General features: G+C 43.9%; 1 protein-coding gene across 3 annotated transcripts in view; it reads right to left on the reverse strand.

Annotated features, from left to right (window-relative positions):
* The window catches only part of PEX1 (peroxisomal biogenesis factor 1), a 793,672-nt gene that overhangs the window by 347,733 nt on the left and 428,972 nt on the right, over positions 1-16,967 (reverse strand). For all 3 annotated transcript variants that reach the window (XM_086941864.1, XM_086941865.1, XM_086941863.1), the window contains exon 15: positions 2,735-2,901. In XM_086941864.1, coding sequence (XP_086797990.1) covers positions 2,735-2,901 — 167 coding nt within the window. The remainder of the gene's footprint in view (positions 1-2,734; positions 2,902-16,967) is intronic.

Below are 16,967 nucleotides of genomic sequence, written 5' to 3' on the forward strand. Positions count from 1 at the left end.
CACAAGGGATGCAACCATTAAGACATTGAAACATTTGAGCCCTTATTTTAGAACGCTTAACATGCTACCATTTTGCAGGTTGCAACATTGATTGGCGCTTCCTTTTGCTTGCTGGTTGAGAATGTGGTTGTAGTTTATAGTAATTTTGATGGATGTGGTGATTTTTGGATGTGTGTATGCTTGATGGTAGGAGTCACTATTGTATATAAATTGTTTTTATTGTTTGTTGCTGGTCTGGGCCGACACTACTTCTATTTTGAATGTCTATAGATTTCCTGAAATAATGAAATAATATTTTTGTACATGATAATAAATGATTTGATACTAGCAGCTGTCTCTGTGGGCAATTGTATATATTGGAACTTATTTGTCCTATAGAATAATGGGAACTTCCCGTTCATGTTGTTATTATTACTGACTTCCCTGGTGGGTTGTTCCCCGGTATATTTTGATTAGGGTCAGGGTTCCCTTTCTGTACTGTATTCATGTATGCAACTTTGATGGACCTGGCCCTAACAGCAGATATTTCCTTAACTAAAGAAGGCAATACCAAAACAACTGCATTCCCTGCAGACACATTCACTATCTGCTTAACTCTGAAACCCAATGGTAAAATTACAAGAATAATGTTGTCAATTGCTACGTTAAAAATACAATGTGATATGTGAAGAAGATTTTGGGAGCTTACCTGCAAATTAGTGGAGTGATAATTTGTATACAAGTCAGAAGTTCTCTTCTTAATTTATATTCTCATTGCTTTTCTCAGATTGTATGGGAAGTGATGTGCTATTAATATGCATCGTCTGTTGGATTGCACCAAAATACTGCATTTACTTATAAAAGTAAAAATATTTTTTTTCCGATGGAAGATGTTGTGGGGCTTCATTATGAGTGGCCTGGAGTATTATTGCCCATGGAAGGGGTATACTGCTCGGGCCATTGCAACTTGCCTGGTGACCCCAGGCCGGGAAAAACAGCGTCTGCAAGCTAGAATTACAGGAAAACTAAAAAATGCCAGAATTAGATCAAGGTGTGGGGCCTACTGATTGGGACCACAGTAGACATCCCTGCACAATCTGCTGCATATTAAGTTATGGGCACATTGAATACAGGCGAGGAGAAAGATCCTATTTTTGTTGACAAGTATCACATGATAAAAAAAACGATTTAATATCAGAGCAAGGTGGTATGAGTCCAACCTACACCTTCTAGGTAACACGCTTAAGAGATAAAGGCTCTATCTAGCCAGCTGCGAGGAAGTAAGGGGAACTTCAATATAAAGGCAACTTTATTCTAGTGTTCCTAAATCTTGCGCCAAAAACCATAAGAAAGAGAAAAAGCCTGAATGTAGTGATGAACAATTCTTGGTATAGGAGGACTAATTTACCTGGAAAAACTCAGAGTGCCCTAAAGTGCAACGCTCTGTGGCCTCTCTAAATATACCCTAGCACCACTTAGGGCTTCATTGAATGCTGCTGCTAGACTGATCACTGACACAAAAAGAAATGAGCACATTTCCCCAGCCTTAAGATCTCTAAAGTGGTTACCCAACGAAGCAAGAATACATTTAAAGATTGCCTGTTTGATGCACAAAGCCCTCCACTTCAAAACACCTGGATACCTGGCTCAAAAACTGGAATTATCAAGTGGTGGCAGACCTTCCAGAAGTGCAAACTCATTGCTACTCTAACTGCAGACCTTTCGGAAATAGAAAATTAGACTTAGAGCCTTCTCGGGCGTGGCACCTAAGATCTGGAACTCTATGGAAATTCGCAGAATCCCCTACACAGAGGCGTTCAAACATGAAGTAAAAACAATCCTAATGAAAAATTTCCTCCTTTAATTGGATCATGGCTCTTCTGTTCTCGAAATGTTTATTTTTTTCTCTTAACAATTGTAATGTCCATGATTTTCTGCCTTATCTATTAAGTAACGTTTCGCCTTACCTTCTTAAGTTACGTTCTGCTCACATTTATGTACAATTTTATTAGCTCAACATGTTAGCCTCTTACCTCAACGCCCCCCTACTTTGTTCCCCCTTGCATTACTGTGAAGTGCTCTGATACCCTTCGGGGTCTTGTTCGCACTATACAAAACTTTTTAAATAAATAAATAAATAAAATCGGAGAGACAACATTTTTTAAATCCTGAACGTTCAGAGGATTTACTAAAGACATTGAGCAAGACTAAAGGGGATGAGCAGGAGCAAGGATGAAGAAATATGAGTAAACCGCAGCAGTTCAGTGCAATGACCAAACAATGACACCTGTTTTCTTTAACCTTGAGGTTAAATATCCAGATCTTGGGGTGACAAATAGAGAGGGTAAGGATTAGGATGCTCGCGAAAAAGGCAAAAACAGGTGTGAGAATGCAGATTGAATAGAATTTTCTAAAATGATACCCACTGAATAATGGATCATTTTAGCACATTTGGAGTTCTCCATACGGTCTTCCCTGTTATCTGTTGTTATGCATATGTCTAAACAAAAAATATATATATATATATATATAAAAAATATATAAAATATTTTAAACATAAAAAATACATGTAAGTATCATTCTTTTGCAGACTGGGTAGGTGGCCCCATTAAGAGTAAGAAAATATCTGAAAGAAAACATTATGAAGTAAAAGACCAACTAACAAGAATATGTGTGATATTGCAGCAAGCTTTTAAATAAATGGCTTTCTTTGTTAAAAAAAAGGGGGGGGGGCAATAATCCAATCAATGTATACCTTTGCAGGAAGCTGAATGGTATCCACAAGAGTCTGTTGAATTTCATGTAAGCCGCCAACTCTGTCCCAGCCCAAGTCCTTTGGTTTGTGAAGGTTAACATTTCTTAAGGCTGAGGGGGTGAATCCTTTCAGAGCTTTCTGGAAATCCATTGTTGACAAAATTAAATCTAGTGAAAAAGTAAAAAAAAAAACAAAGTTTCAATTAAAACAAAAAATGTATCGGATACTTAAAACAGGTGTTCAGCAAGTACTTGCACAGTGATGTTTTGGGTCCCTTAGCAATGCACACACTTCACATCATCAACCAGTAATAAAAGATAAGAAGGTCTCCAAGTTGTGTGAAGTAGGATTTGACTTCGTTTGGTGCTCTAAATACTTCTATAGGCTTACTTACTTCTCTCACGCTGTGTTTTTATGCTGATTTTTCATTTGATTTTATACAGAGTTGACACACCAGACACGTGGAAGATACCGAATACAGAGCAAACAAGTGACTAATTGAGCCTATGATATTGCGTTTCACGTTATTGGCACTGGGTAGACAAGCATTTGCAATGCAATAGGTCTCGCATTAGGAAAGTTTGAGCTATTGGTCTTGTAAATGACAATTTTTTTATTTATGTGTTGTTTTTGAAAATTGCTAAATTAATAGCTTTGTCAACTACAATGCCAATTGTTCTAACTTTCGCAAATGTGACACCTATAGCATTTGTAATGCAACATGTTTTGTATTTACGTGACTTAGATGTATTTATATTACAAATAACAATGGCTTTTAATTTGTTTAAATAATTAATACTTAAATAAAAGTGATTGTAATTTATAATGGCAATAGCTTAAACTTTTGTAAATAACTTTTGTGAAGATTATGTTCAGTGTATTTTATTGTGACGAAAATCCAAGAACAGAAGTGAAATAACAACATCTTTTTGTGACATTTGTAATAAAGCTTGAAACATTGAGAGAACATATTTGAACCAGTGATGCTGTGGTGGTGCTGAGTGATGCTGTGGCTGCGCTGAGTGATGCTGTAGTTACGCGGAGTGATGCTGTAGTTACGCGGAGTGATGCTGTGGTTGCGCTGAGTGATGCTGTGGTTGCGCTGAGTGATGCTGTGGTTGCGCTGAGTGATGCTGTGGTTGCGCTGAGTGATGCTGTGGTTGCGCTGAGTGATGCTGTGGTTGCGCTGAGTGATGCTGTGGTTGCGCTGAGTGATGCTGTGGTTGCGCTGAGTGATGCTGTGGTTGCGCTGAGTGATGCTGTGATTGCGCTGAGTGATGCTGTGGTAGTGGTGAGTGATGCTGTGGTGATGGTCTATGATCTACTGCATCCCACTCAATCTGGCTTCCGCACCAATCTAAGTACCGAAACAGCACTTCTGGAAGTTTCGGAGGCGATCAGGGAGGTGCTGGATTCGGGTGGCAGGGCGATGCTGGTGATGTTAGATCTGTCGGCGGCCTTTGACACCGTCCCCCACGAGGGTCTCCTCGCAAGACTTTTTGAGATCGGTCTGAGGGGGACGGTGTTCAGCTGGTTTCGTTCTTTCTTGGCGGGCCGTCGACAAAGGGTCTGGGCCTCTGCCAGTTCCGCTGAGATGTCGTCATTGGGTGTCGGGAGTCCCCCAGGGCTTAGTGTTGAGCCCTCCTCTATTTAACATCTTCATGACCCCTCTGGCGGCTCTGGCGGAATCTTTCGGGGCCCAGATAGTTTCCTACGCTGATGACACCCAGCTCCTCTTTACATGCGAGAAAGGTGCGGACTTCGACGGAGAGAGTATCCGGAGTTGCCTTGGGGCTGTTTTCAACTGGTTCCAACGTAACAGCCTCAAGTGCAACTCGGATAAATCGGAGGTACTCTTCTTCGGGTGCAGTTCGGATCCAGATTGGCAGGAGTGGTGGCCAGAAAACATGTTTCCTCCTGCGGGCTCTTCCCAGGTGGCCAAGAACCTGGGGATTAAGATCGATAATGGCCTAACACTTCGCTCCCAGATAATCGGTCTCACTGGCGCCTGCTTTGGTTTGCTACGGATGTTGCGTAAGTTCCTCCCCTTATTATCGGAGGAGCATAGGAAGATAACAGTGCAGGCTATAATTGGCTCGAGAATTGATTATTCTAACATCCTTTATCTCTGCCTGCCAGAGTATCTGTTACAACAGCTGCAGGTGGTCCAGAACTCAGCAGCACGGGCCATCTTTGGATTATCTGGCCGTGCTAGAGCCTCGGGCCTCCTGCAGTCACTGCACTGGCTTCCCGTCCGGAAGCGGATAATTTTCAAGGCCCTGACTCTGGCGCATAAAGCTCTTTATGCCTCAGGAGCAAAATACTTGCAAAAAAGGCTAGCCTTTTACCATCCTGCCAGGTCCCTGAGGTCCGGGTCCCTGTTTCTGGCCACGGTCCCTCGTATAAAACGGGCACGTATCGGAGGCCGTTCTTTTAGACTGCTGGCCCCGCAGCTATGGAACACGCTACCAGTGACACTGCGCAGCACGTCGAAGCTATTGGCGTTTAGGAAGGGTCTCAAAACCTGGCTTTTTTCCTCTTAGTTGTCACCCTTGTGGTTATTTTGGATCTCTTTCTTCTCTGTCTTTTTCTTGTTATGTTGTGATACAGGTGTGCATCCAAAGCGCCGGGACACTCTTTGAGTAGCCGTGCGCTATATAAAACCAAGATAACATAACATAACATGGTGAGTGGGGCTGTGGTGGTGCTGAGTGATGCTTTGGTGGTGCTGCTGAGTGGAGCTGTGGTGGTGCTGAGTGGTGCTGTGGTGGTGCTGTGGTGGTGCTGAGTGGTGCTGTGGTGGTGCTGAGGGATAATGTGGTGGTGCGGAGTAATAATGTGGTGGTGCTGAGGGATAATGTGGTGGTGCTGTGGTGATGCTGAATGATGCTATGGTGGTGCATAGTGATAATGTGGTGGTGCTGAGCGATAATGTGGTGGTGCTGAGAGATAATGTGGTGGTGCTGAGAGATAATGTGGTGGTGCTGAGAGATAATGTGGTGGTGCTGAGTGGTGCGGCTGAGTGATGTTGTGGTGGTGCTGAGTGGTGCTGTGGTGGTGCTGTGGTGGTGCTGTGGCAGTGCTGGGTGGTGCTGTGGTGGTGCTGAGTGATAATGTGGTGGTTCTGAGTGATGCTGGGGTAGCGCTGAGTGATGATGTGGTGATGCAGAGGGCAGAAAGGCACAAACTAGTCCCAAAGTAATGATGCTTTATATGTAGCCAAATGGGACTACAGACCTAGTTTTTTAGCTAGATACAGGATCAATTAAAACATAATGTGACTTTCTCTAATATCCCAAATATATTGCACTATACCATTTGATGGAATATGACTAGCTAGAGCGGAAAAAGCGGACTAAATTGCTGGGTGCAGTGGTATGCTAGTCAGTATTAAGTGAGGGGGTATAATCGATAACTAGAGATAGTTTTTTTATTATCATGGACTATAGACTCATTTTTAATTTAGAGACATAGTCACACTTCGGTGTGGTGCGGCTTTAGATGTCGCATTGTGGTTTAAAAGAAGATGCTGGTCTATGGGGTAAAAGCAAGAGCGTGTAATCAAAAGGAGTCCTGGGATAGAGCAGGTCTCATAAAATGAGGGTGACATTAGAGTTACCTAAGTTCAGCAGTTGTGACTAAGCAGTGGAGGTCACGATGGAACAGCAGAGAAAATTCTCCTGCTGATCAATGAGACAGTAGGAAGGCTACGGTAGAAGGGGAGACACAGTAAAGTAGATATCCAATTAATATCAGTCAAAGTTGTATAACTGGGTGGACTATCTGGGTACCTAAATTAGGCCAGAAGGGATGAAGAAAATTGGGTATAAAGGTTACCTTATTGAAAATTAGTGAAGAGCTGCCCATGTCCAGAAATATCTAGTTTTCCAGTGAGTGTTGAAACAGCAAAATGGACCTTGCACTTCCATGAATTCGTGCAAGTGGCCAACTGAAAGGGAAGCCAGGAGTTGGTAAGTAAAACTAGAGTGGCTGGATCTGTTACCGCTGTGCTAAAGAGAGGGGTAGGGACCAGGTGCACTGGCGTATGAAGCCGAAACCTATAGTCAGGCGTGTCTTAGAAAGTCACTTTCATGCTAATGAGCATCAGTGTCCCAGGAGGCAGATCTTTGTCGACCTGCATTTCAGAGTCTGCAAGACTACTTCATCCATAATTTGAAAAGACGTCCGTATGTAGGGGATGCATTGCTGCCGTGATTTGGCTGTATGGCATACATTAAGCAAGCTTAGCAACAAACGTTTTTAATACGTGTTTTGGTCAAAAAAATAAGTGTTGAAAACTATTGAAGGATTTTTTAAGGACAGGGTTTACAAAGCTCTTTCATCTTTTCTCAGAATATTTTTGGGGGAAAGATTAATTAAATCTAGAACGGAAAGTTTTGTAAACAAAACGTTTCTATCATAAAGCATTTCCACCATGTCATCCGATAAAAGCTCCCGGCTCCCACATTCCCCTGTCCCTCCTTTCACTCACTCCAGGGTGATTAAATCCGGAGTCACTCGTGCAGCTGCGAGCCTTCACAATGAGAGCGGTTTTAACCAATCCCTGCTCTCCTGAGCAGCGCCTGTTGTTGGGCTCGCGCCGCACACCATTGAAGGCCCACTTCCTGCGCAGGGGGGAGGGGGCTGCCAGCGTTTCTTGTGGGAAAGTGGTCTCTGCATTAACTGAAAACAAGCCGAGCATGAACAAATGTATGTTAAATTATTTATTTATGGGCCTTCTTAGCAGGAGCAAAAGCCCTAAATGAGTACAAAGAGATGTTTACGGCTTGAAGGCAGAGTGCCTAAGTGAAGGGGGAGACAGGTTAGCGCCTTACAAATGACCTCAAATGAAGCGACGTCTGAGGCATGGAAACAAACCTGAAGTGACGTCAGATTGGATGGTTTTGCACCGGAACGGGCGTGCTCTGAGAGCACGGGTTCAACTGGGAAACAATTGCTCTAGCAGAGTTTGCATTTATATCGTGCTTTCCACCCCTGGCGATGCATCGAGGCGATTTTATGGGTGATTGGGTGCCACCCTTGGGCAGGCTTGGGTGAAGGAGGCAGCCACATCACAACCATACACTCTTCCACCCAAGCGTTTTGATGCCCTGCTTTGTCATGCTTTGGCGCTGTACTCTGGCTGCAGTGACGCGCCAGGAGTGACAGACATCCTGGTGTGCGGCTGAGGCTTGGAGTAGGGGTGGACTCAGTGTGCCCTCCGAGGGAGGGGTGTGCTTGTGTGGCAGAGGTTGTCACTGCAAGCGTGAACATTTGGGTGGAGGAAAGGGCAGTGTGCAGTGCGGCGCGTGTGCTGTGCCTAAGGATGTCTGCTCCACATTCGGTGAGGCTGGCAGCACCGCTTCACCAACGGCAAGCCAGCAGACACAGCGCTAGAACAGCCCCAGGAGCAGGCAAGATACAGCCGGACTTTGCAAATTCCACCTAAGAGAGAGTTTTCTGAGCAAAAGCACTTCACCAGTGAGATTAACAAGCTCTCTGCATTGTTGTGGCGGGGGGAGGGCGGGTGGCCGAAAAGCACGGATTTAAAAACAAGTTCTGCAGGACACGTTTGCATTGTTCTGTCAGATGTAGGGAGGGGGTGGGCAGGCTGATTAGCTGCGGAGCGGATCTCCTTGAAGTAGCTCCCGGCCTTGAGGCCGTGAAAACTAAAGCAATTAGGGGGGAGGTGGGAGGGAGGCTGATAGGCAGAAGGTTCGGGGCAGATGTCAGATTAGAGGGAGAGGGTGGGCTGCCTGCAACTCGAGCGACCATATGGAGAGGGAGGGGGGTGGGGTGCCTGATCGGAGAAGCTTGTGTGAGGGAGACTGGGCTGCCTTTGATTATCGAATGCAAGCTCGTGCACAAGGAGCTTGTGGCCACGTGAACTGTTGGAAATCCTCATTGTAAAAAGTCAGTTTTGTGGTTTTGTTGCATTAGGTCTCTCTGCGAGACCTAAAAAACAAGTGCGGATTCCCCTCCAACCCAGTCCAGTCAGTATTCAACCCTTCAGACCCCAATGCTCGCCCAAATGCTCCCTTCCCATTGCCCACTTTATGTCTTGCCCTCATAAGACCGTATTTCCATGTCCAGGGTCTCATATGGATTTTCGGCTCTCTTAAGTACAATGCGCCGATTGTGGCCACCAAGCAGCTCATATTTTATAATGTTTGAGTGGGCAACCTCTGGCCTTGTAGACAGGAATCCCCATACAACGAACCAGGCTAGGTTTCCACTGTTCCAAAGACTCTGTCTTTCCGGACCCCGGTGATGTCTCTTTCGCTATCATCAGACCCAGCCACAGCAGGGCCCTGCGATATCTGTCCGCATTTAGCTCATCTGTAGTGTGAAGGAGAACCAACTTAGGGTCCCAGGTCAATACCCAACTGAACAATCGTTCCAGGCAGGACAAAACCCCTTCCAAGAAGGGGGCCAGTCCCTCCTACGATCAAACTATATGGAACAAAGTCACCCGTTCCAATCAGCAGCAGGTCAGTGTGGCCATCATCCTCATCTTCATAGTCTGTGCCAGGTAGAATGGACCCTGTGTAGGTATTTCTTCTGTATTAACTGAAACTGTGAGACAATCACTGTCTCGCAGGTTGGGGGGGGGGGTGGAGAGATAAACACAGGCCTCCCTCCAATCATCGTCAGTCATTTGCCCCAAGTCCCCAGCCTGTCAAAGGAGACAGGTGTGTTAACCATTAGAAACTGGTACACCCGCAAGATTTTGTAATTCCTCCATGAAGATTTTGACCTTAATATAGTGGAGGACATGCCGTAGTTCACGAGTTGGCGAGGATGGCGCGGATCGCAGGAGAGAGCCGCTCCTCTAGCCATGCCCAAGCCACTCAGGTGTGCTGAAAAAAAGGGTCTGTTTTGGTATATCACTTTCAGCTGTGTAGGGAAGAGCAACATATTTTGAATCTTCAGCGCTCGCAGCTTCTGCTTAACTAATAGAAATATGCGTAGTTTCTGTTGAACTTTAAGTGTGTAGTCAGGGAAAACCATCACTCGGGCTGAGCCACGTCAGTCTCTTGCTGCAGAGAGGCCTTGAGGATTGGTTCGCGACAGGCAAAGTTAAAGATGCAGGCTGTTATAGGGCAAGGCGATTCCATGCCAGGAGCCTGTGCATCCTCTCCACCGCAAATCATGGATATAGCTCCTCTTTCGGGACCCAGGACCTCAGCCAGGTGGTGACAAATTGAGTTGGGAATGTCTCCCCAGTACCCTCCGGGACACCGACAATGCGTATATTGTTGCATCTTGCGGGTGCTCTGCATCATCAGATTCAGGGTGGCGCATAGGTTTCATAGATAGCGGTTTCCAATGTGTGTATTGTTGAGATACAACTCTCAGCCTCTGCTAGCCTTGCTGTTGTATTGCACAAATCTTGCCTCAGCAGCAACATGTCCACTTTTAGTTCACCCATCTTCCCCTCAAGCGAAGATCTTAGGTCTTGGATCGCCTGCGGAATGTGGGTCAAGTGATTGACGAGGGCCGATGGGGCTTTCCAGTCAGCAGGCCCCGCCGGCCACATGCATTTGTCAATATGGACTTGCAAAGTCTGGGTGCAGGATGTTTACTTCCCCATAATGATTCACAAGGCCATAGGTGTATGCCATCCTGATTGGAGCCAAGGGCCGACACACACTACCACTTTAGGGGGCGCTGCATCCCATTGGCCTGGAGTGGCAGAATTTCCTTTGGAGAGACGGGCTACCTTCAACATCTACCTGCTCCCACCTTCCTCACGGCTGTGGAACAGAGCCTCGCGCCTGAGCCGGTTACCTTCACAGCCCGCCCAGGTGAGCGTGCCAGTGGTGTCATTTTGGATCGAAGCGCTGACAACCACCACTACTTCAGGGCCAGGTACCAGCAGCTCCCCAAACCGGTCTCACTCGTCGAACCTTTACATTTCAGCCCCACTCGGCCCCTATGCACCAGCAAACTTTGCTCTCTGGTATCCAAGGTGCAGCCTCCGGACTGGAACAGGGCCGACCTCCTGTAGGTCTGTATGTCAAAGGGAGGCCCCCACCACAGAGCCCCAAGGCCCTAGACCCCCAATTTAGCAGGCCCCTGCACCAGGGGCGCCTTCTGTACCCCCTTAAGGGGGCCTCTCCCAACAGTTGCAGGGTTTCTGTTCCTCAAATGGTCTTTAGCAATATAGATTCCACAGTATTAGCTGAGAAACAAATGATAAGACTAAGTTTAATTAGCCAGGCTGCCACTCGGTTTAGAATCTACAAAATGGGGGACACGTCCGGAAAACTAATAAATTGCCTGGCCAATTAGGACGTAGATATGCGGTAAATACCATCTATTGCTAGACACTGCAGGGAACTTATCAGGGATCCCTTAAAAATATCCAGTACCTACTCAGCCTTCGCATTCCAATCCATTCTTGCTTTTAGTTCTTAAATAGTTCTTGTCCAGCTTACTTCAGCTACAATTCAGCCCTTAATGTTTCAGGCTACTAGTACCCTCTGGTTTATGCTACACTCTCTCCTCCTGAAATCTCAGTCCCTGAAGACAGCAAGCGCTCCATGCTAGCTATTTCTAGCCATGTCATAGAAAAGATCCTGAAACTGTCCTCCATATCACCTATTTTGACCTAGTCTCAAGAGAGATCATGCCACTGTATTGATCTACTACGTGCACACAATTTTAAAAATCACTAAATTATTATGAGCATGCATTTTTCTGAATCATTAGGAGTGTGACAGCAGAGGAAGAACCTCTGTAGGAGTGGAATTTTTATATATGCAGCTGTTTCTGTTTCACTTTTGATCCAGAGGTCTCCAAGTGGAAATGAAGAGGTCTGAATCTGTGGTTGAGGTGTGCATTTCAGAGCTGAATAGACCAGTTTTTGAAGGGTCACAATAGACTGCTGTATATAGGAAAAGTGAGCAAACGCTTGCTGTGGTCCCTTCTTGTCAGGAGTAAACATAAAGGACAGTTTAAAAGGTAAGAAGCCCATGTTTAGAGATTTTTGCTGAAGCACTCATTCTAAAAAGGAGAGTGGATTTATCATTTGGAGCACCCTGGAATATTTCAGAGATTTTTTTTGCCCAGAGAATTCTGCCATTGGGGTTTTGACTTAAAAAAATTTTTTAACAACATAGACAATTTCATCAAGATTTGATCAACAGGTTAAAAGATATTTCTGCAAATATTTTTGCCAACAAAATAACTTAGAAGATACTCTCCATTATAAAAAAGCTAAACCTTTTTAAATTTTGGTTTCAGGGTTTATCAATTCAATTCAAAATCTTTATTCGATTGTAGGTTTTACAATCATAAAAGTACAATTTATAAGCACACATTTAAAAACATTACAAACAATTCATTTCAAATGACAAATAATGACACAGTATACAGTACAATACCTAAGACAGTGTGAGCATGGGAAGTATATGGTTAAAAATATAAGTAACTGTGTTCTTAAAAAGCACCTAAAATCTTTGCAGCATGATTAGCCATCCATTTCAGGGTTTATGAAAAGCTAATGTATGTTGTTATGAAAATCTGACTAATATATATTGCAGTATTTAGATAGTTTGGTAGGGGGTGTCTGCCTTGCATATCTGTTAGAGAATAAAAGGATTACATGAAAACCAAAGAAGGCAACAATCTTTAATCTCTACAAGCAGATGGAATCTTGTATTTAAAGAGCGGCTACAAATCAATCAATCAAACAAATCTCCTGGTCAGAGGCCTGCTCTCTCTCCTAGCAGCTCCGTTTTTGTGTCGCTGCCCCTGCCCTGTGCAGGTAGGTGTTGAATGCCCTCCTCCACCCGCAGGCTCCTGTCGGCACCTCATCCCTGGTGGAGTAGTGGAAGAGCCTTGCTCTTCTGCTGGTCCGCAGTTGTCTGTTTTGTGTTTGTGCCCGTTTTCTGTCTTTTGTCCGTCTTTCACATGTAATGTTGTGCCTCTGTTTATTTTGCCTGTTTGTGCCCTTTTCTGTCTCCTCCGTGCCTGTTTTTGCCGTCCTCTTCCACGCCGCTACCCCTGCTGGATCCCACTCCCGCCTCCCAGCTGTGATTCCCTCCACCTTCCCTATTTAATGGCGGCTGCAGAGGTGCACCAAAGGCAAGCCCGTCTGTGCCAGCGCCTGGGACCTTGGCTCTCCCTCTACCCAACGCTACAACTCTGCTGCCCTCCTCGCACTCAACTCGGGAAGGAACAACAACTGCCAGCTGATCTATGCCGGCCACCACCCTGCATGCACTGCTGATAAACCTCACCACCCTCCGCACCACCACGGCCGACGTCCCCACATCGAACGCCAGCAGCCCCAAAGCCATGGGATGCATCCTACTCAATGTGCGCTCCCTGCACAGACACGCAGTAGAGATCTGGGACCTCCTCGACACCATCTTGCCAGATGTCAGGTTCTTCACAGAAACATGGACCAAACCCACCTCCGCCCCGACATCGCCACCCCCATCAATGACGGATACAAGGTCCAGAGGAAGGACCGCCCCACCGCCTAGGAGGAGGAATCGCCATTGCACACAATAGCTCCCTCCACCCAGTGCTTAATTTGTAAAATATGAAGTGCAGGTACTCATTTTTTTTTTAAGGAGGCCACACCCACTTCCCTCGGCTCCACCCACTTCCACCAGTGGCTCCACCCACTTACTTTAGTTGTTCCAACCACTTCCTCAATTGGCACTGCTGACTACTTGGGAGGTAATTTTCTTCTCTGGATTATGGCCTGGGAGGCCCAGTCTACTCATTGCACCTTTACTCTGCTGGTGACATTTGAAAGTGGGGAGGTTGTTACATCCTATCTTTCCTCTTCCTATTAATTATTTATTATGCTTGTATGACATCACCCTGTTCTTCTGATGTCTTCCCTGCATGTTATGTTTTGATTCCAACCTCACCTGTATTCTAGAAGGTTTAGTGTAATGAGTCAGTTGTTCTTTGGATTTTGATCTGTGTACTTGCTGATGCTGTGCTGGACATTAAACTTACTCATTTTCTACAAATGCTTCCTGATTAATTTCAACATATTTTGGCGACGAGGGAAAAAACCATTCTACACTCCTGTCATCTCACCAGCACAGGTACGGAGTGTCTATTTTTTAAAAAAAACTTTCTTCTAAATGTGCTCTGATTGCACCAGCGGCAGTTTCTAATTTACAAAATTGATTATATGTGCTTTAATAGCACCTGCGGCTGTATTATTTTATTATAAGCTTGGATTACCCTGAATTACCCTTTTTCTACTGTTCCTGTGTTCATCTTCCCTTCATGAGAAAAAAAACAACATCTTTACCACATCGTGCTTGTTTTAAACTATACTCCTCGCACTCCTTCAAACCTTGTTTTCCTGTGACTTTCCCACTTCGAAATACTTAATTTTGTACCTTTCGTCTATTTTCAAACGGACACCGCAATCTGCATTATTCAATCGGTACACGAGCAGCCGCTGCCATCGCTCGCAAGCAGCTGCTCTCCTCGAGCTTTGTTATGATCGATTGCCAAGGATACGGCACGTCATTGCTGTGATCAGTTGCCAAGGATACGGCACGTCGTTGCCAAGACATTACCTCGCACGCCTGCCTACGCGAGTTGTCTCATCTTCCGGCGTCTTCACAACAGCGCGTCATCACGCATTTGCACAGCGCGTCATAACGTCGGCGGCCATTTTGGGTTGCCAAGGCTACGGAAACCAACAATACACGGAGCTCCGACAACGAGGCACAATTTACTGCCATTTCGATTATTTTGGACACAAATTTTCACACGGCAAGATTACTAACTGCTATTTCATTCACATTTAACTTATTTTAGTTTATTATATAGGAACAGGATTTTTCATATATCGTTTTCTTACAGTCTATTTCTAATTGTTCATTTTATCTGATATTATTAATTGAGGTACTTTAGATTAGCTCTTATATATTGTTCTATTGCCTAGTATTACAATTAAGTATGCAGTTCGACCCCCCAGCGAAATTTCTTCAAACTAAGGGTGATCCTCCTATGCCATGGGTAAGATGGAAGGAGGAGTTCATTACATATATGAAGGCAATTGATGGGGAACGCATGGGAGCAGAAAGGAAGAAAAGTATTTTCCTTCATTGTTTAGGATCAGAAGGTCAGGTTATCTTTAGGTCCTTACCTCAAGTTACAGTACAGAACGATGGTAGTGGTGACAATCTAAATGTGTATAACGAAGCCTTATTACGTATAGAGAAAAGATTTAAACCTGTCACCAGTATTGCACTTAATTGTTTTAAGTTTTATACAAGAGAACAAAAGTCTGATGAAAACTTTGATGATTTCCTCACAGGTTTGAGATCATTATCTATACATTGCAATTTTGGGATGTTAACAGATGAAATGATCAGAGATCAAATCATAGTGCATGTTAAGAATAAAAAAATACAGGAGAGATTGTGGGTGTTGGGTAATCCCACGTTAACTGAGGCCATTTCAGAAGCTAAAGCTTTAGAACAATCTGAAAAATGGATGGAGGTTGTTAAAGATAATGCTAATAAGAAAGCCACAGAAGAGGAAATATGTAATGTTAAACTCAAGAACGATAGTCATGTGCAACAAACCTATCAACGTCCTCAATCTTCACGTTTTCAACAAAATTACAGAGGAGGTTTCAATAGAAATTTTCAGGGAATGTTTGGTAGTACGTCTGTGTGTTATAGATGTGGAAATAGATCACATTTAGCTTCTTTCCCTGGATGTCCTGCTCTCAATAAGGAATGTAGAAATTGTGGTAGAATGGGACACTTCACCAGTGTTTGTAAAGATGTCAAACGGAATACCACACCCTCTAAGGGAGCAGTTTCTTTTCTCACTTGTAATGAAACCACTCACAATAGCAATTCACAAGATTCATTACAGGGAACAGACATGATAGACAAGGGTTTTGTTGTCTCTATAATCAATATTGTTCCGGCACACATTAAAAAAACACCAAATGCTGATTTTATCATATGTCAAGTTAAGTTATCCTTAATGGTAGACTCAGGATCGCCATGGACAATTATGACAGAACAGTATTTGTTTGAAAAGTTAAGTGATCATCTTTGTATTAGTAAGTTGGAACAACCAGACATTATGGCCGTTAGTTTTGAAGGACATCATATTGAAGTTGAAGGTTATTTTGAGGTGTCCATACACTTTAAACACAGATCTGCTGACATAAAGCTTTACATTGCAAAAAAAGGTGTTAATGTCCTGGGTTGGCGTGACCAATATAAGCTAGGTATTATACTAAATCCCAGAGCTAAGGAACCAGTTATGTTATGTGATGATGCACTTTATAACCAAGTAGCCACAGTAGAAGATAATTTTAAGATTGATGGTGAAGAACAAAAACTTGTCAACTCTTTTAAAAATGTTTTTTGTGACAAATTGGGGAAGTTAAAGAGTTTCTCACACAAGATTGTTTTGAAAGACAATGCTATACCAGTGAAACAAAAAATAAGGGGTGTACCTATTAGTGTGAGACAAGAACTAAAAGACATGTTAAAAGAATTGTCAGATGAGGGAATAATTGAAACTATTGAGTCAGCGGAGTGGGTTTCCCCCATAGTTTTAGTCCGCAAGCCTGATCAAAAATTAAGAGTGTGTGTAGACCTTAGGGCGCTAAATGCTAATATTGTCATAGACTGTCACCCTTTACCCAATATCAACGAAGTAGTATCAATGTTTGAAGGTGCAAAAATATTTTCAACGTTAGATTTGCGTTCAGCGTACCATCAGATTGAACTTAAAGAGGAATCTAAGAAACTGACAGCATTTATTACACCGTTTGGTTTATATCAATACACTAGAATGCCTTTTGGCCTGGCGTCAGCCGCGTCAGTTTTTCAAAGAGTCATGTTTTTGATTTTCAGAGATTTAGATGAGTATGTTAAATGCTTTCAGGACGATATTCTGATTTTTTCAAGGAATGAAAATGACCATGTAGGACATCTCTATGAAGTTTGCAAAAGGTTAGAAGAGCATGGTCTTACCTTAAAAGCCCACAAATGTAAACTGTTCCAACGTTCGGTTGAATATCTAGGACATACCTTATCTGGAGATGGTATTATTCCCAAGAAAAATAATGTTGATGCGATACTCAAAGCACCATCACCTGTTAATAGAGATCAATTACTGTCTTTCACGGGAATGTGTGAATACTATAGCAAATTTGTGCAAGGTTTTGCTACCAAAATGGAACCTCTGCGAAGTTTGTTGAGACAGAATGTGA

Source organism: Lissotriton vulgaris, chromosome 10, assembly GCF_964263255.1.
Source record: "Lissotriton vulgaris chromosome 10, aLisVul1.2, whole genome shotgun sequence".
NCBI classification, from domain to species: domain Eukaryota; kingdom Metazoa; phylum Chordata; class Amphibia; order Caudata; family Salamandridae; genus Lissotriton; species Lissotriton vulgaris.